Source organism: Pollicipes pollicipes, unplaced genomic scaffold (genome assembly GCF_011947565.3).
Source record: "Pollicipes pollicipes isolate AB1234 unplaced genomic scaffold, Ppol_2.1 Scaffold_3216;HRSCAF=3773_pilon_pilon_pilon, whole genome shotgun sequence".
Taxonomy (NCBI): Eukaryota; Metazoa; Arthropoda; class Thecostraca; order Pollicipedomorpha; family Pollicipedidae; genus Pollicipes; species Pollicipes pollicipes.
In genome coordinates this window covers 1383762-1407787 of record NW_023596251.1, presented here as the reverse complement: position 1 = coordinate 1407787, position 24026 = coordinate 1383762, and the positions used below count along the sequence as shown (strand labels likewise).

Sequence of the window (24026 nt, the reverse complement as noted above, 5' to 3'; positions counted from 1 at the left end):
CGGTCCGGTCTGGTCCGCTGCGGGGCCGGCCAGCCCAGGCGTCCGGAGCTGGGCCCCGTGCGCCCCTCTCCACCGCCGTGACGCCAGCTGTTGCCGCCTCAGTGACGTCATCATCCGCGCGCGTCAGGGGCCTCAGGCGACGCCGGTCGGAAGGAATACAGAGGATGCGATTGGCTCGGTTGAGGTGTTGCTCTCGATGCTGACATGGTCGGACGGGCCGAAGACGTTCTGGGAGGACACGGCCGGCCAAGTGAGTCCGAAGAGGCCACAGGAGTGAGCCCAGGGCGCGGACATGGTCCTCAATGCTGCGATGGGACATGCGAGAATATATTTGGCCGAGCCGGTGCGCCTAGTACCGACAGACGGTCGCTCGCGATGGACTGTATCGACACTTCTCATTCGCTGGACCGTTCACTATGGACGGGCCACATTTTCTGCAGGACTCGCGCCCCTTCTGACACCCCGCACGCCAAACACAGACGCAGCGACACGTGATCCAAGCACTCCAAGTCATCTAACACCCACTGGTACCCGCTAAAACCTGTGCGGCCGCACAGGCTTGGTCAGGTCGCAGATCCTCGGGTCCCGGAGGAACTCCACCTGCTTGATCTTCAGTCCCATGTAGCCGCAGACGACGGCCTTCTTGTACTCGCTGTCGAGGCGGCGGTGCTGCTCGGCGCACAGGCCGGTCACGTGACGGCCGTACATGCGGCCGGTGAACGGCGACACGAACTGGCTCAGCAGCTTGGCGTTCTTGTAGTCGAAGCGCAGCTGGTGGCGGCACGCTATGCACTGCCGCCGTTCCGTCTGGTACGGGTTCTCCATGTCTGGGAGGGGCGCGTCGGGCGACGGAGCCGTGTGGCCGGCGGCGGCGGCGGGCTGGGGGGCGGCCTCGCCGGCGGCGGCGGTCGGCGGTGCCCGGGCCGCTGAGGAGGCCTCGCCGCGGGCCGAGACGAGCGTGGGCAGACGTCGGCTCGGCCCCCGCAGCAGGGCCAGCGCCCAGGGCACCAGACTCATGGTGATCTGCTGCAGACGAGGACAGGGTTACCGGCTGTGATGTCTGAATGGCCGGGGTAATGAGGTTGCAACCTAGCTGTTTTCCACTAAGGCCCCACAAAGTGGTGTATTTTTTTCCTACTAAATTTGATCCGAACTCTTTGAATGGATGGATTTCTGGGATCAGCGCTCACGCTAAGCAGTGCTTATTGTGTGAGCCCTGACCCCCCATCATCCGGTTGCGCAGTTCCAGGCAACGGCAGAATCTGTTGGCGAAAGCTCGACGCGCCGCAATGCTCGGCACGGTCCGTCCTGCCCCCTGATGTAACCTGACCTTTAGCGTGACCGCTGCCACTGGCCGCAGGCCATATCTGCGAAGGGTAAACAGGGAGCGCCTAAAGCGACCCGAACCAACCCGCCAGGGGTGGGTGGATTGGAATATAGGCACTCTAACCAAATACAACCCAAAGCAACTGGTGTCACAGATATACTTATTGGTTGGACAATGGCACATGAGGTCTTATGGTAGCTAGCTCAACTTTTCAAAACAACTTTTGGTTCCTGGTTGTAAGGGATTTACTAAATGGATGCTGTAGTAATAAGCTCACAGATACATGAATCATGCACAACAGACTCAACCAGCTCTTAGTGGCTGCACTGCAGAATACCCTTGAACATACACTTGCTCTTGAGGTCTGGACATAAATAAAATTAAGGCAATGATGGCAATAAGCACTGACTTGTGAACTCATGGATGATGATGATTTGAGTTTCAGGGTGTGCCAGTGGCAGAGTCCATTTGGGCCCATAACTAACATATTTCAACTGAGAGAAAAAACCATTAAGTTGGATATAAACTGGATGGGGACTAAAAATTATTGCATTTAAATGATAGGTACCATACAAATGCTTGTCTGTTAATGCACTTAACAATTTCACATAGAAGTAATTATGGCACCAATATTAAGATGAAGTAATTACAGAGACAAAATTAAGGTGCTTTCCAATCCCACCATTACATTTTTTATGGAACAGCCAGTTACTTGGTATGCATCTTTTCTGAATTCCAGGTTGGTCTCCGAAGTGCCCGCAGAGCCTAGATAACTGTTTTTAAACACAAAGTCAAGCTCATTTAAGCTCAGTGCCCTTGTTTGACCTTTTGAAGGTCATGGTGACCAAAATCATACAAGACTGCTCTGAGTTTTGCATTTGAATAAACAATGAAGGTTATGCTAGGCAGTATGTTCCTAAAAACAAAATGCTGACCTGGGTCATCTTAGGTCAATGGCCCATTCTGACCTCTAAGAAGTCCATGGAAGATGCATTATGTGGTCCCTGCTATTAATAAATTCAAAATGAGCACCAGAAACTATCACTTACAGCAAGTTCTAGCAGTAATAAAACAGGTTGACTTTGACCCTGGTCTAATCATCATACCTGACCTTAGGTCAATGTAATTTGCTCATTCAGTGTTTATGTTGCCTAAAAAAGCATCTCAGAGATGTATGGCTTTGTCTAACAGTCTGTCATTGCATCAGATTGAACAACTCCCTAGCAATTACCTTTGCTGAAGCTGTGGCCTGACTTTGACCTGCCATACATCAGCAGCCTTACAAGGCACACCTAAATGTTTTATGCCAAACAACCTGCTATTCAATTGCCTAAAGCTATGCCCAAATTTGTGGCGACTACGTCGCGCCGTTCAGAAACAATTGTAAGGAAATCTTTGGAGGGGATCAATTTGACCCCCCAGCCAAGCTCGTGTTAAGTTGGTTTTTGTTACGCTTCTTTCTGGGTGTCTTTTATGTAACTATAAAAGCACAAAAATGGCAGCAAAAATGGTATTTGAAGTGCAAAACAAAGTAAAAATATTTTAATCCAACCAAAAAGCTTAACAATCAGGACAAGTTTGCTGCAACTTATCGAATTATCCTGCCATTTTGAGGATGCTCCTGACCTGATCCTGGCTGACTGTATATGTGCAAAGAGTGCCGTGGAGGTACTCCAAAAAAAATTATCTTCGACACGTCTTGTATTCAACTTCGAGGTTCCTCACCAACCCAGTCTCCACCTATCCCGCACAACCACGTTGTAATCGGCAATCTCTCGGGGCGATCAGAACCCTGAGCCCAGAAATGTCTCAACTGCGCCATAAGTGGCAAACCGAAGGGTAAGAATCGGTAGCTAAATTTTTAAGCGTGGTATTTGCTGCCACGTGACGAGCGAATGCAAACCGCGCAGCAGCCGTAGGGTAGCTTTAGAGCTCATGGTCCCCTTGCTCCTGGCGTAAGTAACAAGTCCACTTTTAAAACACGTCATTTTTTCGTGTCAAACTAGCTAGTGTGTCTCTTAGAGCGCCAAGTTTGATCCGACCGGCCCTTCGGATGTCGAATTTGTGTGATGCCCGCGTATGGAAACTGCAAGCAATGCGCTGTCAGCAGAGACGAAGTACAACAATGCGAGTCAACAGCAAGAAGGGGCATGACCCCCGAATTTTGCAAAATGGGAGCAAGGCTTTCGTTTAATGCTGTGGGGCTGAGCAGGGAAAATGGCGAAAATGTGCCAGCAAAATATGCAAGAGATCGGTTTTGCACGATTTTGATTAGTTTTATTTACAGATTCATGGGAGGGGATGCGGTGGGGGCTAGAGCTCCCGCACCCAAAGCTAAAAAGGAAGCCTTATCTTTGATTGGGCGTTACGTGCACAGTCTGTCAGTAGTTATCTCACCGATGTTCCAGTGGCAGTGTGCTAACACAGAGCTTCCCAACCTCGAATTCCTGCGCGGTTTGCTTTGGGAATGGGCCGGCTCACACTGCCTTGTACTCACTCGGCATTCAACACTCATTTCACTCATTTTGGCACGGCACGACCGCCTTGAAAACTCATTCTACGTAGCGCACGGGATGAAATACGCATTTCACATTTATTCCGACATTCATGCGTATCGGATCACATGACGGATAAGACGTTGTATCAGGGCACACGTCCGAATGTAATTGTTCTCTTGTACCATCGTGAGCTCATTTCTGCCTGAAGCAGGCATCAACACGCAGGTGAGGCACTTCTTAGCGATGTGTATTCACTCGATCACCAAAGACCCGGACAAACGAGACGCTAAAACGCCAAAACGAGAACAACTTGACCAGACGTATACCTTCCTCACTCCATAGCGCACCCTCCTTACACAATGTCTCTGAAAACAACCCCACCACTCGTCAGCATGCCTCCAGAGTACGCACGACACCCAGCGCCGCGGCCACCCCACCCCTCTCCCAGCATCCCTCCGTACAAAGTCGCCTCCCCTCAGCCCCCACGTCCGCCGGGGTCAGCCGTCACCGGCCGTGGGGGTGTCGGCCGCGCCCGCGCCCGCGCCCGCGGCTGCGGCGCATTACTCGCGCCCGACTGTGCTTCTGCGCGCGGAACAGCTCGAGCAGCTCCGGTCGCCGCTGCTCGGCGAGCTTCTGCAGCTCCTCAGCAGACGACGCGCCGCGGACGAACTCGGCGCCCTCTGCAACGGCGGACAGAGCACAGGTGAGCGGCAGGGTCACAGTCGTGGAGAGGTCACGATCTGGGAAGAGCTCGGGGTCGGGGAAGAGGTCAGGGTTGGTAGGGGTCTGACTGCGGTTAAGAGGTTAATCGGTAACCGAGGCTGGCCAAAAGGTCTGGGTAATGGGAGGTCACAGTGAGGAGGGAGGCCGGGGCAGAGGAGATTGTCGGAGGAGAGGTCACCATGGGCAGGGACATCTGGGTCGAGAAAAGGTCACAAAAAATCACGAAAGAAGGGGAGGCCGGTGGAAAGGCCCAGGTTAAGAAGAGACCCCCGGCTAGTGGAAAAGTTAACATTCATACGCCGCAAGAAAAGGCTAGGTCAGGAAAGGTCATACGGAGGCGGATGTTGTTGAAAGATCAGAACAGCGTTGTGTGAACATGCCAGTGGTAAGAATAACGCAGTTAGAGGAGACGTCCGGTGGCAAATCATGAGTGAGGGTTTAGAAATAGGTTACGGGAGGGAACGAGTCAAGGAAGAGGTTACAAAAGCGTCTGGGTACAGTTCAGGGCCAGATCAGGGAAAACATCAGGGTCGGGGAGAGGTCCGTGAGGGTCGACAGCCTCCAGAGAAGAGTTTGCGGAAGAGTCAAAGGTTAGACTCATAACCAGGGAGGCGCCAGGGGGACAGGTGTTTGGGGAGGTCAAGGCTGGGAGATGTCAGAGCATAGTTCAGGGGTAGCCAAAGTAAAGGCGGGCGGCAGCCACGTTGCATTTGACAGGCTTTACGTTTTTCACGTTCTATAACATATGTCGGCAGCCCGAGCGGGTAGAGGCGCGAATCCTATCTCAAGGCGTCGGTCCACGCAAGTATCGTCTGCGTTAGCGTCGCCAACACGGATCTGCGCGACGCTCGGTTATGCCAGTCATCGTCGGACAAGCCGCGAACGTCCGCACTTTGAAAAAACGGTGCCGAACACAAGCTGCCGTCGAAACTGCAGCCAGGGTCGTGGCAAGATTTACATCACCACGTGAGCCCGTATCTACCACCCATTTACACATCACAATCTTCACTGTCCGTCAAAAGCATCCTTCTGACCTAAAGGGTGGCAACTCTGCATTTCCGCGTCGGCCAAATGCCGCCGGCTGACGCTCAGCGGCGATCGCTCAGTCGCCACCAGCAAGTAAAACGACGGTAAACGACGAGGCGCGCACGTACTGCGTGTTGCCAGCGGCCGGTGGCACTTAGTTAGCTCTAGTTAATTCATTCGTTGCAGCGAAGAAGTTGGGCGACAGTGACGATCGCATGTATTAGTGGAGCCTCTTCCGTTGACAAATAATAGAGAAATCATACGTATGGAGTTCAGAATACACATCAAACGATGCGTTGCAGGGGCGCGGCCAAGCCCGCTGGTGCGGCAACGCAGAACACCCAGCGCCTCGCGGGATGTGGGTTTTAGGGTCACCGCGGAGTGTGACAGCACAGCAACACTGCTGGCAGCACCGCTGACAGCTGGCAGCGGCGAAGTTGCAGAGATCTGGCATTTGCAGTGGCAACATTGCGGCTTTTGAAGCCTTTGGAATGCGAAACAACACTCCAACCGAGATGGAAAGCTGCAGAGCAGGATTTGAAATGTGGAAATCGTTGAATTCGCCTTCGGAAATAGGCCGTAACCTGATTATAGAAGAATGCATCATGAGATGATCCCTCTGGATCACTTATCTTTCTGCTTTGCCTCAACAGCCCCGACACAAAACTATATGGCCTAAAATCGGTAAACGCTATGACAGTGCTTATCTAAGGTTCCAATTAACACTACCCCTATGGGTTTAACATTGCTTCTTGAATCGGATGGCATGAACTTCTTCAGGCTTTTACGACAACCCCCTCAAGGCATGAATAAAGGGAAGGGAAGAAGGGGAAGGGGCGAGCGGTCACCGACCGATTTCCGTTCACGTTGTGCATGATTCGCCTCATGCGGCTGTGCGAAACACTGGCTTACACATGAAAGTTGCCTCCCAGGACCCGCATACGCCCCGGGTAGTCAGCACATCACACCCGGTTCCCGTCAGGCATCCTGAGAGCCAGGGGTCAAGCCGGTCACGCGATCTGATGAATGATGTCGAAGGCATGCATAAAAACAAAAATAACCCGTACATGGAAGGCGACGGGCATTTTCGTGCATTTTCAGACACAGCTCGGTGGCTTAGCGAGGCAAGCCCCCAGGCACTTGTGCTTAACAGTTATCACACGACTTCACGCTCGTAGCAAAAGGCACCTTTTCCACCAAAAGGCACCAATTCAGAAGAAAATGGGGAGATAATGTTTGGATGAAGTAACATGCAAGATATGACTGACTCTTCATAGAGACTGCACGAGTGGTTCACATCGGTGACCCGATGTGACATGTCAGTCTGTGTTCGCGTGAGAACCTTCTTCTCCCATACCGACTTTGGTCTATCTGTCACAAGGGCATACTGACAATGCCCTGTCACATACCACATCAGGAGATTTATGAGACTGCAGGCAATGGCTTGAGCATTTAATGGCCCATACACATCCATACTCGGTGCGAAGCATCAGCCTTTCGCGAGCCGATGGCTTCAAAGCGTGTGCGAGGGGACGGGGGAGGTCCGGCAAAGTTACCAGAGGTGCCGGTCTGTACCCGGTCAGGCTGAATGCGACGCTTACCTTTACCTCTTCCCAGGCATCGTCTGCATGACCCGAACTAACCCTCTCCGTGCTCCCCCTCGTTTCGTGAAGTCTTTAATTCAATGGACAACCAGAGTCTCCGAACAAAAGTGCAAACTCATAGCCTTTACCAGAGGTCCTTGAGTCTTGACCACTTCATACTACATGAAAAATATGATTATGCCCTAATGCCCACACTAAATACCTCCAAACTGCAGCCAGCCACAAAGAAGGAGTGGGGAAAGCCATTCCAAAATCTATCTCAATCAGTGCAGACGCTGTAGAAAGCATGAACAGGACTGTAAGTACCCGTGAGACGCGCGTCGTCCGGCTGCAAGAAGAACTTCCGGGTCTGGCTCCAGCCGCCGCCAGTGCCCCCTAGCGACCCTGTGATCGCGCCACCTTCTGCCTCTTCCTCGGAACTGCTCGAGTCGTACTGGAACGGGTTGGTGGCCGCGCCATCCGTGGGCGGCATCTTTGTCTTGTTCTTGATCTTCGACGTTTTGTACTCGGCCTCCTCGTCCACGGGCTCGTCTGTAATTTTGTGAGGATTGTCATAATCTACAATTTCAAGACGCATAAAATAATTTTAAGGACCTTGTTGACAGGTTTTAGAGCCCATCAACTCAGGCTCACTGCATGATCACACAACTTGCTGCCGGATTATTTCATTCTGGGCATTCACCAAAGGTGGATCCCATACATTCCGCCACCGATATCTAATACGACGTCTAATTTACCGACTAGTCAGGATTTTGGGAATGAGAACTGCATGGCCTGGTAGCGAAGATCAGTCAATTGGCAATACTTCAGAACGTCGCAGCCATTTTCCCTCCGCCAGCGCCGAGGCCCAGCCCCAATGACGTCACACATCATGTGATGACGTCACCGCCGCTCACCGCGTCCATCGTCCCTTCCGAGCATCTGCAGCAGGCTGAAGCCGGGCGCGCCGCCCTGCCGGCCGCGGCCGAACAGGTCGCCCAGCGCCGGAGCCACCTCGTAGAACTTCTCGCCCGTGACCTGAGGTTGAGTCGCCGCCGGCGCCGTCGGGGTCACGGCCGAGGTCGGCTCGGCGGGCTCCCGCCGTCGCCCCGACGCCTTGGCCTCCAGCTGGTAGCGCGCGTGCTCCTCCAGCGAGGGGTCAAACCGCACGGGACCGGGGGCGCTGTGGGCAGGCAGGGGCGCGCTGAGGTCACCGCAGGTCACGGCCATAACACTCTGGGGCCAAAGGTCACACAGAGGTTATGGAGCTTACCCAAGGAATAACAAGGCATAGGAGGGTTGGATAGCGTAACATTAGATCAAAGTATTATGAGCGTCCAAGTAGTAAAGCGCGGTGCTCTGAATAACTTACGAGGCGACGGGCAACGGAGAGCCCGTTGGTCTTAGTATCAAACACTGCAATCAGCAAAAATGACGGATGGCCGGTTTCAGCCAGTGATTTTGCATACTGTATGCCATGGCTGACATCACAAGGGCATCTGACTGGGCCCCAAGGACCACTGTGACTAAGGTGGGCACTGACATTGTGGATAAATGCTCCACAACTGCATACACAAACACAAATACTTTGAATACCTCCAGAGCCACACTTCTCCGCAAAGTAACACCATGAGTCGCCACAAAGTATCTTTATACCAGCCTCCCCCACATCTGGCCCGCGCTTGCCACCCCTCAGTCAGCCTGTTTTCACTCCCCCCCCCCCTGCCAGCCTGGACCTGGCCCACCAGTCGGCCTTCACCTTGCCTATCAGTCGGCCTTGACCTGCTCCCCAAGTCAGCCTTGACCTGCTTCCCAAGTCAGCCTTGACCTGCTTCCCAAGTCAGCCTTGACATGCCCCTCTGGTTGGCCTTGACCTGTCCCCTCCAGTCAGCCCCGACTTGGCCCTTCAAGTCGGCCCTGACCTGCAACCAGCCGGCCTTGATACAGTCCCTGTCAGCCTTGATTTGCCCCCCCCCCCCCCAAGTTGGCCTTTCCCGATCCCCCTCCCCCGGTCAGTCACGCACCGTGCGTCTTTCCGCTTCTTGGCGGCACTGTCCGGGCGTGCGTCCGTGCCGAGCACCTGCTGCAGGATGTCCATCTGCTGCTCGTGCTCGCGCCGCACGCCATCCTCGTCCGCCGGCTCGTCCTCGTCTACCGGCTCGTCCTCGGCCCCTTGCTCTCCCCCGAAGCGCTCGTCCAAGACGAAGCGCTCGTCGGCGCCGAATCGGGACTGCAGCGCCTGCAGCTGCCGTCACAAGGGGATGGCGTGAGGGACGGGAGACGGCGTGATGGCGTGAGGGAAGGCAGGCGACGGCGTGAGGGTGGAGAGAGACCACGTACCGATCGGGATGAGCAGTTGCCGTGAGGGACGCAGGAACGATGCAATACGTGTATATATATATATATATATATATATATATATATATATATATATATATATATATATTGGCATGAAGGCAAGGAAGAGAGCACGAGAGGCGGAAAGACTACGTGAGGTATGGGGAGACGACGCCAGTGTAGAGATAATGCTCAAAGAGGAGCACACAGACGTGCGTGGCGCAGACAGCGTAGCTCTATCTAGGGACATGAGACTGCCCAGATGTGCTCTATGGGATCATCTTCATCACGCGAAAACGCGTCACGTAATGCGAGTTTGCAAACACGCGGAATTCATCCAACGCTGAAGGGGAACTACACTCACGGATGGAGGGATGTCACCGAAGCTACGGACATGCAGAACACAGGACCCAAACACACTGGTCGAAGAAGTGACCGAGCACGGAGCGGCGGGCGTTTAGTCGAGCGATCTTGAGTGAAATGTTCCAATCATACTGTGGAGCTGTGCTAGCAAGAAATCAGGTGGCGGATAAGTGAACGCAGGAAGCAGAACACAGCAGACAGACATCAAACTTACATTGTAGGCGTATGAAATGGCAGCTACAACATCAGAACAAGAACAATCAATCGGAGTAGCACACATCAGTGACATACCGCGCCACACAAGAATAAACCAGAACCGCGTGGCCGGGCTCGCCCACTGACCTTCTGACCCCTGGCGCCCTCGTACTGCGGCCGTATTCGGAAGTCGTCCCCGTCCGGGGGGTCGCCGTCGTCCTCGTCGTCGAACAGGCCGCGCCCGTTCGTGGCCGGGGTCACGGGGTCAGGGTGGGGGTCATCGACGCCGGGCTCGTCGTCCGCGTCATCGAAAACGATCCGCTTGTTGGGTGGTGGCGCATCTGCCTGTGGAAGGGGGCAGAGCCAGGTCACACTAGTGCGGTTGAGGCCACACTGGGTGGATGAGGTCACAGCAGTGTGGGTGAGGTCATACTGGGTGGATAAGGTCACAACAGTGTGGGTGAGGCCACACTGAGTGGATGAGGTCACATCAGTGTGGGTGAGGTCACAACAGTGGGAGTGAGGTCACACTGGGTGGATGAGGTCATATCAGTATGGGTGAGATCACAGTGGGCAGATGAGGTCACACCAATATGGGTGAGGTCACATAACGTTGTCTTGGCGCTCGGTCTCGGTCAGGTCACATGGCACCAAATTATCCTAGGCGAGTACAGGTCACCAGGAAGCCGGTTCAGACTGCTAGAGAGGGAGGGGAGGGGTCAGCTCATCAAGGGATGGGATCGCCCGGGGGCACGGGCAGGTCGCTAGATGCTGGAGCTACATTACAAGTGGTCGGGTCACCAGAGCATCAATACACATCGACACTGCACGCAGACCAGCCTGTCGCCAATATGTGTGCACGTCACCACTTGCATGTCCACTTCCCTCAAGTGGAAACTCAACAGCACAGTGAAATCTCATACCAATGTCTTATCCAACAGGACCAGACAAAATCATGTTAGAGAGACCATATGCTATGATAATGAATGGACCATGCCATAATATAAGAGCTATTACGACCAGTAGCATCAGACGGTTAACATCACAGAATCATACAAGACATATAATAGCAGAGCCGTGCATTTCAGAGTTTTGCCAGATCTCAATGGACTATATTAAATGATACAGTACGAAGACACATCACTTTACGGCACTTCTCGAGCAAGAATCACACTTACCACTATCTTAGACCACCCAGGCCATCAGCCCACCTTAGAGGAGAGTGCCTGCTGCAGCGCGCGCTTCTGGCTCTTGAACGTCTCCTGCCGCTGCCTCAGCGCCTCTATACGCTTCTGATTGTCGTCCCGGGCGGAGGTGGCGCCCGCGCCGCGCGGCGGCTGGGCAGGCTCGCTAGGTTCGGCCGCCGCCGCCGCCGGGGTCAGCCGGCCTTCCCGCCGCCGCGCCTCGCCAGCGGCTGGGGCCAGCGCGCGTCTGGCCTGATCGGACGCCTCAGACTGGGGCGTGGACTGGGTGTCCGGCCGCCTGGGCTTGTCCGGCGGCCGGCGGCCGGCCACGAACGGCTCGTGGGCGGCGCCGTCGCCGTCGCCCCACACGGCGCTGAACGCCTCCAGCCGCGACAGGAAGTCACCGTCGGCCGCCGCTCGAGCCGCCGCCGGAGTCGCCACCTCCGTCTCCTCCTGCTCCGACGCAGACACTCTGTCGGCGTGCGTCGTCCGGCGTCCCGCGGCGCCCTCAGGCGACGACGCGGCCACAGCGCCGATGCCACCGAACATACGCAGCGCGCCACGCGCCGGCACCGGCTCGTCTGCCGGCGCCGGCTCGTCTGCCGGCGCCGGCTCGTCCGCCGCCGCCGGCGTCGGCCGGCTGGGCGCGCGGCCCTCCGCCGGCGCCGGCCGGGCCGCGCTCCGTGCCGCTTCTCCCAGGGAACGCTCGCCTGCGCCCGGCGACGGCCGCTGCTGGCCATCGGCGCCAGTGGCGCCATCCTCAGGAGAGCAGAAGTCGACTATGCGCCGCGCAGCGGGCGCGCCGCCGCTCTGTTGCCGCTTGGTGGCTAACACGTCATCGATGATGCTCTCTTGCAGGGACTTCCGTTTCGGCGGGGCTGGGGGCGTGGGCCGGCTGGTTGCAGCACCATTGTGCCTTGGTGCATTCTGCTCGCGCTCCTTTTGCAGTTTGGAGAGGAAGGACTCCTTGGCCAGCTCCAGTTTCAGACGCTTGCCCTTCCAAAATGTGCCATTTAGTCTTTTGAAGCCTGGAACATTAATCACAGGAATGATGAGGAAAATATTTTCATGAAGTCACACCATTTAGAACACAGTTATCACACATCCTGCCAATCAGACACAATGCCAATGTCATGTGTTTCCACAGTTGTCTATAATATACATCTTAAACTTGAGTCAGTGCTAATGTTGCAAGGTGTATGTTATATATATATATATATATATATATATATATATATATATATATATATATATATACATATAAACAAACCTCTCTAGGCTTAGAGCTACAAACTAGAGGCTACAAAACCCATCCTGGCATCATGACTGACTATGGTATTACTCCATGCAATACTTACATTTTGTAACATCTGAGCTTGTAGTTTTGACATTAACATATGCAAATACATAATTGACAACATTGCTCTCAGCACGCTGCTTTATTTCCACACTCTCAACATTTCCAAATTTTGAAAAGAGCTGGTTCAGATCCTTTTCTGTCACTTCATGGTAAAGACCTCCAACATATATCCGCTTTGATTCCATATCTGTGCACCTGAAAATCAGGAGGTAATGAGTCACAGAAGGGTATAACATCCTCTCAAAAAGGTTGTGAAAGGGTAATAATAAGGGGTAGAGCATGAAAATCAACCCATATGCAACACATCCAAACTTAAGTCAAATGATGTAGCAGGCAACACTAGCAACCAGGATCTGAATTGTTTGCATTCCTACATGAAGGATACAAGTGTGGATGGAGATTGATGTCTTCTTTACACAAAGGCAAATCCGCAATGCTGGCTGGTGGGATGAGGAAGGGGCTAATGCTGGCTTGGAGGCCAAAGTCTAAACAATATGTTGGTTTTTGAGAGCTTGTTGACATGTTCCCCTTTACAGGATATCCAAAAAATATTCCACTTAAAAGTTATTCAGACATTCTAAAGCATCTGAAATTGCATTTAATTCCAACTTTCACTATTGTTGGAGCCACATTCATTGACAATTTTACAGTAAATGCAAACTGGCAACATGCTCTGCAAAAATGATCAGATCAGATCAGATCAGATCAAATCAGATGAGCCTTCCCTGAAGGCTTCACCTGAAAATACTTTTGCTAGTGTTTTTCACTCAACATAGGTAATAAAGGCTTTAAACTCCTACTTTTTTAGCATTATAACCTCATAATTTGTATGCTGAGTCATCACCCCCTAACATACTAGGAAGAACTGGTTATACAACATTAAATAGCAAACACATCACATTAACAAAGCTCAATATGTTAACCTGTGTTGATAATCAATTTCATTTGTGATCATGATCACTGCTTCAAAAATTAAGCATCACCAATACATTGTAGGTATATCCTATAATATTGTTTTCCCAGTACCACCTGGAATATTGAATGTTGTAACTCAGCATTAGAGCTCTGAGCTCATAAGTATCTTTAACTAGACTTAGAAGCCATCTGTGAACCAGATCATGAAAACACATGTTGTGCAAAGCATATCCAGTATAGCAGTGACAGTGCAGGTAAAATTTCAGCATATCCAGAGAAACTAAATCTGTTCAGTTTGATACATAAGAGCCATTACTTCCAGCACACTGCGATGATTCTTCACGGAATTATGCTGTTGCAAAAGCATGTTCAGCCTGGAGCATTCTAAAACATTTCTCACATAAAAAAGCTTTGAGATTCAGCATTCTGCGCACCCATGTCAATGTACATCCAGCACAGTAGTTGGATTTTCAGTGAACTGGCCTGTGCACATCCTTTCTTATACCACATATGCTAACATCTAATATTTCCTTGGTCTGTATATCTTCACCAGCATTTCTACATCTGGCCTTAGTTAAATTGAACACCAGCACCATGAAGAATCATTGTCTTCACCTTATTGACAGAGCATCATACGAATATCACACATCTTTGGCATGCAGAACACACACACGATATAATTCAAGCGCTCCACAAAAAACAGACACACACTGACCCCGCCCAAATGAAGTGCCGCCCGGCACCGTGGTTCTAGCGCTCTACAGTACCCCGACACATCACCTCCAGCATGTACGCGTGCCCCGCAATTCTACCCGCATGTCACACGAAACGCACGATTCCCTGCCACGCGCTGTGCAACTTGACAAATGAAATTAAAGCGTCATTTTCGTCATGATAATAGTGCTCCGAGATGTTCAAAACAACAACAAAGCTGCATTTGTTCTATTGCGTGTGATCCGTGATTGGTGTAAAATGCTAGAGGAAGGCTGTGATTGTCAAAAACTAAAAGGCACACGCCTGATCGGTTTTGTGTAAGCATGCCAACATTTCGGTACAGAAGACGCAAAAAGGCGACCTTTTGAATACGTTTGCCGCACTTTCTGCTGCTATCATTGCGGCTCTCGCAGGCAGCCAACCGCGGCTGTGGTGACCAGCTGCAGCTGGTTTTGAAACGTGTTTTTTTTTAGCTCAGGTTTAATTTAGGAGGTCAAGAGAAACAATCCTGACTCGAAATGTGTGACACCTGATTCGTCGACCCACGGATATCTGGCAGTCGACCTGATCCAACACTTTCCTTGTTCTGGACGCAGGCGGAGCTCATCTTGGGCTTTGCCGTGACGTTAATCCATACAATTAGCTCCAATCAGTTGCAAACATGGTTTGTTAATACCTGGGTGAGGGCAGTGGAAGTTCACGGAGGTTCTGGGCGCCGATACATTTTTGGTTGCAGTCATGCTTATGATCGATCATAAGCTTGCCAGCGAGCATGATCATAAGTTTGTCATTGATCATATAGATAAGACAGTAGCAATAGCCTTATTCCTGGGAGAAAAACCAGGAGAATGGAGATAATTTTTGGTTTGAGATATAGCTCTCAGTCCGCACGCGTGGAACGTAGAGCCAGCCGTTTTGAATTGCGCTTGAAAAACGGCAGGGTGCATGAGAGCAGCTACCAATGAGTTCACGGAGCAGCTCGGGGGCACTGTCAACAAGAAGCATTTTGGGCATGGTTTTAAGGCTACGCTCTACCAGCGGTTCTTGCACTCGGCGCCATCTGAGTTTGGGCGGTGCACCGGGCACTGCGGCATCCGCGGTCCGTGACGATGCGGGCACCCAAGTTTATGTGCTTCTGCAGTTGCCTCAGCTGTGTGATGGTGCAACCTTCACAAATAGACATGAAGTATTTAATACGAGAAAACGCCAGTCACCAACGGCTCTACCACCAGCTACCTAGTTTCGCGCAGAATACGGCGCCGCATTCTGGCTATTTTGATCAGCATATGTGGCATTGACGAATGACGCTGCATGTGTGTTTGTCCCATATCAAGGCTTTGCCGACACGAACGGAGTAATTTGAACGACCGAGTTGGAATTATTTTGGAGCTTCGGAAAAACACAGAGGAGTTTGCATTTGTGTTTCGGCACCCTTATTAAAGACTTATCTCAGTTGCTGGTAGGTTTATCCTTAAGCTCTTTATCTTTTAACCTACTCTAAAGAAGCCATGACAGCTGCTATTTCTTTCCAGTCAATGCCCATATGCCCGAGAGTAAATCATTACAAAGTAAGAGGCCTCAGTCCTCCCCACCCATGAACACCTCCACCCATGAACACCACCTCCCGCGCCCATCTATCCGACACGCATGGAGGGAGGAAGCACTGGCCCATGGGGCCTTGGCGTATTGTCCCCGCTCCCACATATGTGCAACACACACAAACAGACATAATGCATTGGCTTTTGGTAAGTTTTGAGTACCATCATATGCATCCCTCCCTGGTAACATTTTTTGCTAGCTTGAGACAAACCGTCAACCACTGCAGGTGAATGTGCGTATATCTATCCTTTGCGATTTTGCTTCTCGGAAATTCAAGTGCCAAAGACGGCTGCCTTTAAGACGGATATTTGGTTCAAACTTAAACACATCCTAATGTGCTTGCATACTGCCATAGAACGTTTCCGGAATGACGCGCATAGCTACAGCCAAACATTCTCTTAGGTCGCCATTGCATATTTGCGGTTAGATCTCCGTTACTGGCATCAAGATGCCTTTCCTTTGCATTTCCTTTGCCTTTTTTCAAGGTACCTTTTTCTTTGCCTTTCCCAAAAGGTGTGTACACGATGACATAACATCTCCGTTATCAACTGATCATCTATTCCACCATGGCTGGATATCGTACAGGAGTCGCACAAGACGGTACTCCAAGTTTCACCAAACTTGACATTGGAGAATCAAATCCTTGGGAACCAAAATAGACCCGTAGCACCTGGCCTTGGGGGACATGTCTGCCGCTGCATTCCATGGTCAAAGACATTCACACAATCTAATGCAAATGAATGCATGCCTTTACAAACCGGCCTTGAATTGCTGGGCTTGTTTTCATGTTTAAAGGCGTTTTTGGCTCAAGCCACTTTCTTTATATCTTGGAAGCTTTTTCACCTCAAAACGCCATCTGAATCTGCGACATTGAGTGGCGATCGATCGTTACTAGCACATCCCCTGTCCTGCCTTGGTATTCTATCCCTATCATGTCATACAGAGTTTTACGTGAGCTCTTGGAGCACGGAGCAGCCCATAATTTACGTTACGCATGTTTTGGACATGTTCCCCGCCCCGTCCCTTTCCTTACGCACCGGCAACCCAAGGCGAAACTCAACATCCGCCGGTCACGCTGTGTTAACCGAGGCGTTCATAGAAGAAAACGTCTTTTTGGCCCCTGAGCTAAAGATGCGAAACAAAGGCGGACGTGGTGCTTGTCGTGTTGGGAAGCCAGCGTCATCCATCTCATCTTCCTTACGCTTCGCTCACGCTCCAACAAGATCTACGCCCCCGCCATCTCCATGCATGACGTAATTTGTAGACGCCTCTCATAACTTATCGCTTGTCCTAAATCCCGAGGGACGGCAACAGTTTTCGTTGTTTCTTGGGCTGTTGGTAAATATTTATTTATACACTATATAGCTGTAACCATTTTGAGACACTTTTACCTATACGCTGAAATAATCGTCCAATCTTGGGTTTTCCCGGCTTTAATATGCATGGTGTTCAGCGCATAAACGTCACGTTTAGGGGTTGTCCATATGCTACAAAGCGTATGAAGAGGGGGCGAGCGTTCTGATGAAACGTAACCGACACGCAACGAGGAGGAGGGGCCGGGAGCTGGACAGCGTGACGTTACGGCCAGCTGCAAATCCTACAAGTCATAAACACATCTAAAAGCTGGATACCGTTGGCCTCTCCCCATGTCAAGCAACATGCATGACATTATTTCGCAATTTTAGCTCAATAACGACCGAACGACCGTAACAATCTTGGGAACTTGCGCTCATTACGGGGTGACTAGGGGAAATATGGGAGTTTTAGCACAGCGTAAACAGTGCGCAACCATGGACAAAAGGTGTTGAAAAGTTGCCCGAAATGCGTAAGTAATTTATGGACGGCCCCTTATTAGCTGCTTCGGATAGCTTTCCCGCAATGAGGAGGAGGAAGCCGGAAGATGAAAGTCCCTCTAATCCAAAGCGCATGGAATTAAACGTCACGGAGACAATGGCGTTGCGTAAAAAGGAACGCTCCTTCACAAAAGGAAGTCCTTCATTAAAATTCGTCATCCCTGCTGCCGGCTGTCTACACTTTTTACGTACCGCGCGTGTCAATCTGACCTGCACCACCGAAATCTTTTCAATGCATGCCAGGTGTAAACCTGAAGTCAGAGCAGCGGGAAACAAGCTCAATAAAACATATTTTTGATTTGTGTTGCAATGCCAGATCAGAAAAAATCAAGACTGATTTGGAAGTCATATTGCGGGAGAAACAGTGTCACTGCCAACCCACCCGCAACCATTGGATATTTCACATTACCTAAGGAGGCGGCATTCGCCATTTGAGCCTTTCAAGTCGCCAGCATTATGCGAACTACATTCACTGACGCCCCGGAAAACGTGAAGCGCAGGCGCAGGACCGGTTACTCAGCTTGGAATCGATATCGGGCAACAGGATGCCGTCGAAGTTGTCCGACAGATTCCATTTGTGTTCTGTTCAGCACACTACTCACGCGAGATACCACATGGTTAAATTCTGTGGCGCACATGGCATCACGCTTCCATTCTTTTCTAATGACAGCCCACGCATGGCCTTCTTACGGCCAGAGCTATTTTAAAGGGGGTGCGGTGAGATGGGAGGGCAAGTCTCAAGGGGAACTTGTCTGACTTCATTCTCCATAAATCATTTTTGGTGTCACATTTTCACTGTGCTTGCAATAAGCATTGTTTGCTAAACAATAAGCTGGTTGTTCAGTTACACCCGAAACAATCCACATATACACTAATTCAGCATGTTCGCATGTAGGCACAAGATAAATCATAAGTTATATCTCGGCGGAAATTTTCTTTTCAACACATTTTTGTCGAAAACGACCGCTGATCCGAAACACACCACAGCTTGACACAAAATAGTGTACACGCATGACCCAGATGACCCACTAGTGCTGAGTGGCAAACACAGCTCACTTCTAGTGGGCTAACGTACTGTATCCACGTCACGCTTTCAGCGCGAATATCACGCTCCCATCAGGCCTAAGCACACGTGTCGTGGCCCCAGATACATGACGTTTGTATAATGGAGACAACTTATCATGCCCGTACACTTTGCCAACACCACATGCCCCGCCTGGCGCAAAGTGGCTGCGCAGCCGATGCGACCATGCACACCACGTATCGAAACACCGCGGCCTAATGCACCCTAATTTCAACATGGCAACACCAATCTCAGCAAGGGCTGTGCGAGCGCTTAACAGCATTGATGTGTTGAACGTGGACCTTAACTGCAACACACGTCGCACACGCAGCACACAACGGGCAACATAGTAAAACAAGGGCCGTGGTTCTCCACGAACACAAGCGCCGAAGACCCGCGCCAGCAATTTCACGTGCCGCCCAGCGCGAGCCAGGCAAATTTGCCTCAAAATACCAGGCGCAACGAACCGAGCGCCGGCCGCCAAACCTCGGCTATCTGCACGGGACGGCTCATAGATGGTGCGCGAGTCGCGCCGGTGTGTTTTGGGAGTTCAAGCTGGGTCGTGCCCTGAGGAGCGCCTGCGGAGGTCATTCAAGGTGAGTTTACTAGGGCCATGTGACCTCTTCTTTAATATGTTGTTCGTGGTGCGGGGAGCTATCGAACTAGGGCTAGAGATCGCTGAAAAGCGGTGAATGTGTTGTCGAGCATTATAAATACGCTAGGGCGTTCTCCAATAACGAGAGGTAAGCCCGTAAATGATGATGAATGCCGAAATTAAGACAGCTGATGGAGCACTGTTGTTCACCTTGCATTGACTTTTGGATTGCGTCTGCGTTGTGTGTACATCTGCATCTGCATCCGCATCTGAAAGATGTATTTTTCCGAGGTGCATGCAGTTAAAGTGTCAAATTTGGTGTGCCCGGTGTAGGATATCACGATCGCTGGGAGCGCAGCACGTGTGTCGCTGAATCATTGAGCAGTTCCTGTAGTCTGGGTTTTCACCCAATTTTGAGTCTAGGTCTGGTGCACTGGTATATTAGGCACGATGGATCACCGCATATTGATTGAACCACTGTCCGCATGTCAACGTGACTGCATTTTCGGCATGAACACGAAGGCAGGAAGTTAGCTCCCCCCCCCCCCCCCCCCCCGGTTCTCTCCAGATTGGGCAAAAGGGGGTTGGTGTGGCTTGTGAAGAAATCCCCCATACGAGACCCCGTCCAGGCAATTTTGCTGCGAGTGGCGGATGTCTTTCCTAGTCCGCAAGTTTATCAGAGCAGGGGTCAGACTTGTTTGGTCCTACGTAGCTGGCACATGCAATGTATATGTCAGTTACTTATGCTTTAATCTAGGGAGGGCTCGTATCCCCAGGAACAGTGGGAGTTCTTGTAAGCTGGGAGGAGGGGGGGGGGGGGGGGCACACGCCTTTGGTGCTTTCCTCCTAGTCAGCGCCCAGGGCCAACACATTTTTTCGGGGGGGGGAATGGGGGGGGCGGGGGCACTTATTTGCTTTCGTCAACGCGCTCGAAGCTTTAAATATCGGAAAATGTAGACTCAACCCCTCTTGGCCCTGCCGCTAGTCCCGCGCCCCTGCCCCGCCCCCTCGCCGGGGCAGGATTCCCGGCCCTGCATGCTGCGGAGCTTGACTGGTTCCAGGGCTGTGCCACTGGCGAAAAGCTGAGGGGCTTAATGACCTGCCGTGCTGACTTCTCCAAGAAGTGTTCATCGGCAAAATGTTTGATTGCGCAGGTTTGGGAATGAGCCCTACATCCTTGCCGTCGCAGAACGGTTTCATCGTCGCTTATGTATTGCGTCGTGGGGACGTGCAGACTGCAGATGGCAGAATGTTGGTAGCATAGCATGAAGTACGCGAATCCCGTGTGTAATATTTGGCTGTCAACCAACCTCGCTAGTCGGTGGAAACGTGTGCTGGTTCGAAAAGACATCAGATGTGTGTGCACGTGAAAATCCCATATCATCACCGGTAAGCGTCTGGGGGGCCTCGGGGCCACCCTCGGCCCCTTCAAAACTCGATTTCTTGTTATGCACCACGCCTGAAGCATTCGCCGCGACGCGCTCGGGAAGGTTTGATTGAAAGTGCTCCGGTGAAGCCACTCGTTCGGTGTGGGTTGCAAACCAGCAATCACTTGTGCAGAAAGGCACAGAACCGCATTCAGCTATAGGGGGGGGGGGGGGGCCCCTCCCCCCTCCGATGCTCTAGCCGAATAATTCCAAACGAACAAATGTTCAAATAAAAGCCCGGAGAAAGCAAACGAATGTGAAAATGTGTATTGTTCGCCAGGAATGTTTCCAAACTTCTGCCGCTTCTTGTTTGCTCTTGTGCTCCTTAAACGTATTGTTAAGTACGTGAGACACATGCCGCCGATACAAATAAGTTAAATTATTAAATGATCCGGTTTCTCCTAATGGCAAAATAAAGCTGCCCAAGTCTGGGAAATATCGGTATGTCGGAGTTCCGGAAGTCATTCTCATTGTTGGCCATACCCAGCTGATTTTGCCAAATTTCATCCCAGGGTGCATTTTAAACACAACGCCATACACCGTGAATCTGTATGGCTTTCCTCCGATGTGTTTCATAAATCAGGGAGCTTCCGGACCTAGTAATGCATCAGGTAAGGTGCGTACTATTGCTTGCTCACACGCACTTGCGGATCTAAGAAATAAAATCGCTAGGACATCCATCGGCAAGCACGATGCTCCGACTTGACGTAATCGCGTGGGGTGGGTTTGAGAAATCCATGAAATATTATGAAGTATAAGTCAGATACTGTTCCACGCCTCACTACATCTCGCGCTACTGAAGGGATGGCGCCCCTTTTTTAGGGTAAAAAGACCCTCGGCATTGAATGCCTGGGACCATACATTCAGCCCATGTGCCTGGAAAATTCTTGTGGGGCACCCAGAGTCTAAAGTAGGGTTATCGGGTTAAAATTGGAAGCGTATAAACTGGGAAGATTAACGGCTCTAGAGTTTTGAAACCATTAGCCATGTATCAGAAAATAGATAGCAAATTATGCGAGAAAGGCCGCCGGGCTCTTCTTTTTCAGTGGCTCTGAGAGTGTCTTGTGGTCACTTTATAAACACTTTGGTGTCCGTGAATCTTGCAAAGGCCGTTTGAGACTTCTTGAAGGTGACATCTAGCCCACAAACTGCTGCATCTGAGCATCACATTACCTTTCGTGAGTTAATGGTGACATGTTTTGAGTTGTGCTAGTTTTACTGTATGAATATAACTACGTGGAGCCGGCAAAAAACAAAACAAAACAAAAAGCATGGCGTGACTTTCCTTGACCCGACCTAATCTGATAACCAGATTGGTGAACCGACGTGGTATTTGAGCAATACAGGATAGTAACCCAAGTAAACGCTGTAAATCCCATAGGGTCTGTGAACCGTTTTTTTTTTACTTTTGGTGTGGCACCTCTGGTTTAGCAAGACAAGGGGGTCATGGGATGGTTAGAAAGTTACCCCCCTAGGGCAAAGCTGGTGGGGCTAAAACTTGGTGGTGGTTCTGGGACGCATGTATATGCTGTCAGGCCCCGGTTTTGAGAATAGTTGGCAGTTACTAGGGCTACGGCTAAAATAACTACGGCTTAATAACACCCTTGGCGCTCGTTTGTCTTTTTCTACACAACACGGTCATGCGGCCTGCTGGAACTAACGAATGTTTTTTTAAAGAAATGTATCCTTAGAACGTCGCAGAGATAATTGTGAGTGACGAACGTAGCCTAAACACTCAACTAATATTGAAATGTAACGTTTCTGCAAAAATCCAAGCTATGGCCCATGAAAGATAAATATGTGAGCTTGTTTATCGCGGCGTCACACACCTCCGCGATGTAAAATATCGGGCAAGGTCCCTTTGGCGTAGCGGGACCCAGCCGTAGTGAGACCCCGACGTATGGGGAGTCAGGGAAGCCTTGGTCATTGTTTAGCCATAGGACTCCTGATCACCGCGATGAAAGGTGCATTTTCTAGCATAAATGTGAGACAGTTCGCCTCGTTTGATACGCGGCAGCTGCTCCCCATCCCGTGGCCGCCTAGTCTTGGACTTCTTCCCCGCTTCATTACAAGAAAGCTGGCGGTAGAGGAAAATGTGGCCTTCTATCGCGTATGGTTTCAAGACATTCGTTTAAGTCTTAGGCCAAACACCCGAGCGCATCGGTATGATTTCAATACCCCAAAGATCTTTGAAAACAACAAAACTCAGACGGGCGCTACATAACAATCTACTAAGAAAACTACTAGCTGACCCCCACTTGATGAGCTCCGGCACGGGTCCTTAAAATGAACAGATTTGAAATAGTCTTCATGATGAACTGTTTCACCAAATCCAAAGCATCAGGTGTCAGTATCGCACTGCGTCGTTCACTCTCCGTTTCTCAATGCATGAATGGTTCGCCGATCTGCGTTTCCACGGCGATATTAATGACATGGCAGATTTGACATACCTTGCCTTTTGCGTGAAAATGAACCGCTACGTTATCTTCTAGTGACGTTGTCCAACCCTGAGGTAGTCTCTCCACCGTCTGGAAATAATATTTGTGCTCAAAATTGTGTTGGTAGGAACTAGGAATCGATGTCGGTGTCTCACACCAGGCGCACCAAGCCGAGCGGCCCTCGCGATCACGTGACCGCGCGTCAGCTCGGGCGGGGATTGGTCTGTGCTCGGCTTCGCTGTGTTGGAACCGCGCCAAATCCAATGGCAGGGGGCGGAGCCAAATGGAAACCGCAGTAGGGAGCGTAGGTCGTAGGTTGCTGCCGCGTCATTTTTTAGAGAGCTGTATTCACGAGGTGCGTGTTGCGGCGAATCCGGGGGTTGGGTGCATTCACTTTGCCGGAATCTTTTAGGTAGCAAGCTCACTTACCGATTCGGAGCTACGCGCGACAATGATCATGCGGTGGCCTGTCGTGGCTGCGCGCAGCCAGTAGCCTCTAGCCCTGCGTACGTTAAAATGGAGCTGCCCATATACTCATCGACGGTATTTTCGCGTGTCTGAAAACCAACGTTAAAAGATGATATTTGTGGTGAAATAATCAGAATTTAAGTGAATTATGGTAGCAGTATTTGGATCAGGCTCCACCGAGAGCATGTCTCTTTGCCTGATAACGTACGGGGAGCGTCGTTGCTTATGGAAGTCAGGAGGGATAGCTTGAATTCCTGGCATAGCTTCAGAGCGTGGCCGTGTTTATTGATGGAATTGCTGGAGATTTGCTGTTCTTGGCGATGGTTCTGGCCGAGCATCCAAAGGCTTTGCCAAAAGG

General features: G+C 51.1%; 2 protein-coding genes and 1 long non-coding RNA gene across 6 annotated transcripts; all 3 read right to left on the bottom strand.

The window, feature by feature from the left end:
• Positions 1–311: 311 nt before the first annotated feature.
• On the bottom strand, positions 312–3079 carry mRpS18C (mitochondrial ribosomal protein S18C). 2 transcript variants are annotated; one of them, XM_037213670.1, is made up of 2 exons: positions 2954–3079; positions 312–1026 (listed from the first exon to the last, which is right to left on the bottom strand). In XM_037213670.1, exon 2 carries the CDS (start codon positions 1015–1017, stop codon positions 535–537), a length of 483 nt encoding a protein of 160 aa, XP_037069565.1. In that variant the 5' UTR covers positions 1018–1026; positions 2954–3079; the 3' UTR covers positions 312–534. The 2 variants fall into 2 exon arrangements, with proteins under 2 accessions (XP_037069565.1, XP_037069567.1); XM_037213672.1 differs by having other exon boundaries at positions 312–1023.
• Positions 3080–4051: 972 nt separating this feature from the next.
• Positions 4052–11785, bottom strand: LOC119091002 (putative RNA-binding protein CG14230). Its single transcript, XM_037213724.1, has 7 exons — positions 11606–11785; positions 11264–11389; positions 10200–10397; positions 9182–9402; positions 8075–8340; positions 7485–7709; positions 4052–4505 (listed from the first exon to the last, which is right to left on the bottom strand). Exons 1-7 carry the CDS (start codon positions 11783–11785, stop codon positions 4330–4332), a joined length of 1392 nt encoding a protein of 463 aa, XP_037069619.1. The 3' UTR covers positions 4052–4329.
• A 136-nt stretch (positions 11786–11921) lies between these two features.
• On the bottom strand, positions 11922–14323 carry LOC119091066 (uncharacterized). 3 transcript variants are annotated; one of them, XR_005093353.1, is made up of 3 exons: positions 14292–14323; positions 12595–12791; positions 11922–12264 (listed from the first exon to the last, which is right to left on the bottom strand). It is a non-coding gene; the product is annotated as an uncharacterized LOC119091066 (long non-coding RNA). The 3 variants fall into 3 exon arrangements; XR_005093352.1 differs by having other exon boundaries at positions 14279–14315; XR_005093351.1 differs by having other exon boundaries at positions 14227–14302.
• Positions 14324–24026: the final 9703 nt, after the last annotated feature.

What these genes read in the sequence shown, in the direction of transcription:
- mRpS18C (XM_037213670.1), bottom strand. Translation starts at nt 1,017, where the DNA reads ATGAGTCTGGTGCCCTGGGCGCTGGCCCTGCTGCGGGGGCCGAGCCGA.
- LOC119091002 (XM_037213724.1), bottom strand. Translation starts at nt 11,785, where the DNA reads ATGTTCGGTGGCATCGGCGCTGTGGCCGCGTCGTCGCCTGAGGGCGCC. An exon ending in AGCAGGCACTCTCCTCTAAG is followed by an intron (nt 10,398 to 11,263) that starts GTGGGCTGATGG and finishes CCCCTTCCACAG; the next exon opens with GCAGATGCGCCACCACCCAA. An exon ending in AGGGCGCCAGGGGTCAGAAG is followed by an intron (nt 9,403 to 10,199) that starts GTCAGTGGGCGA and finishes TTGTGACGGCAG; the next exon opens with CTGCAGGCGCTGCAGTCCCG.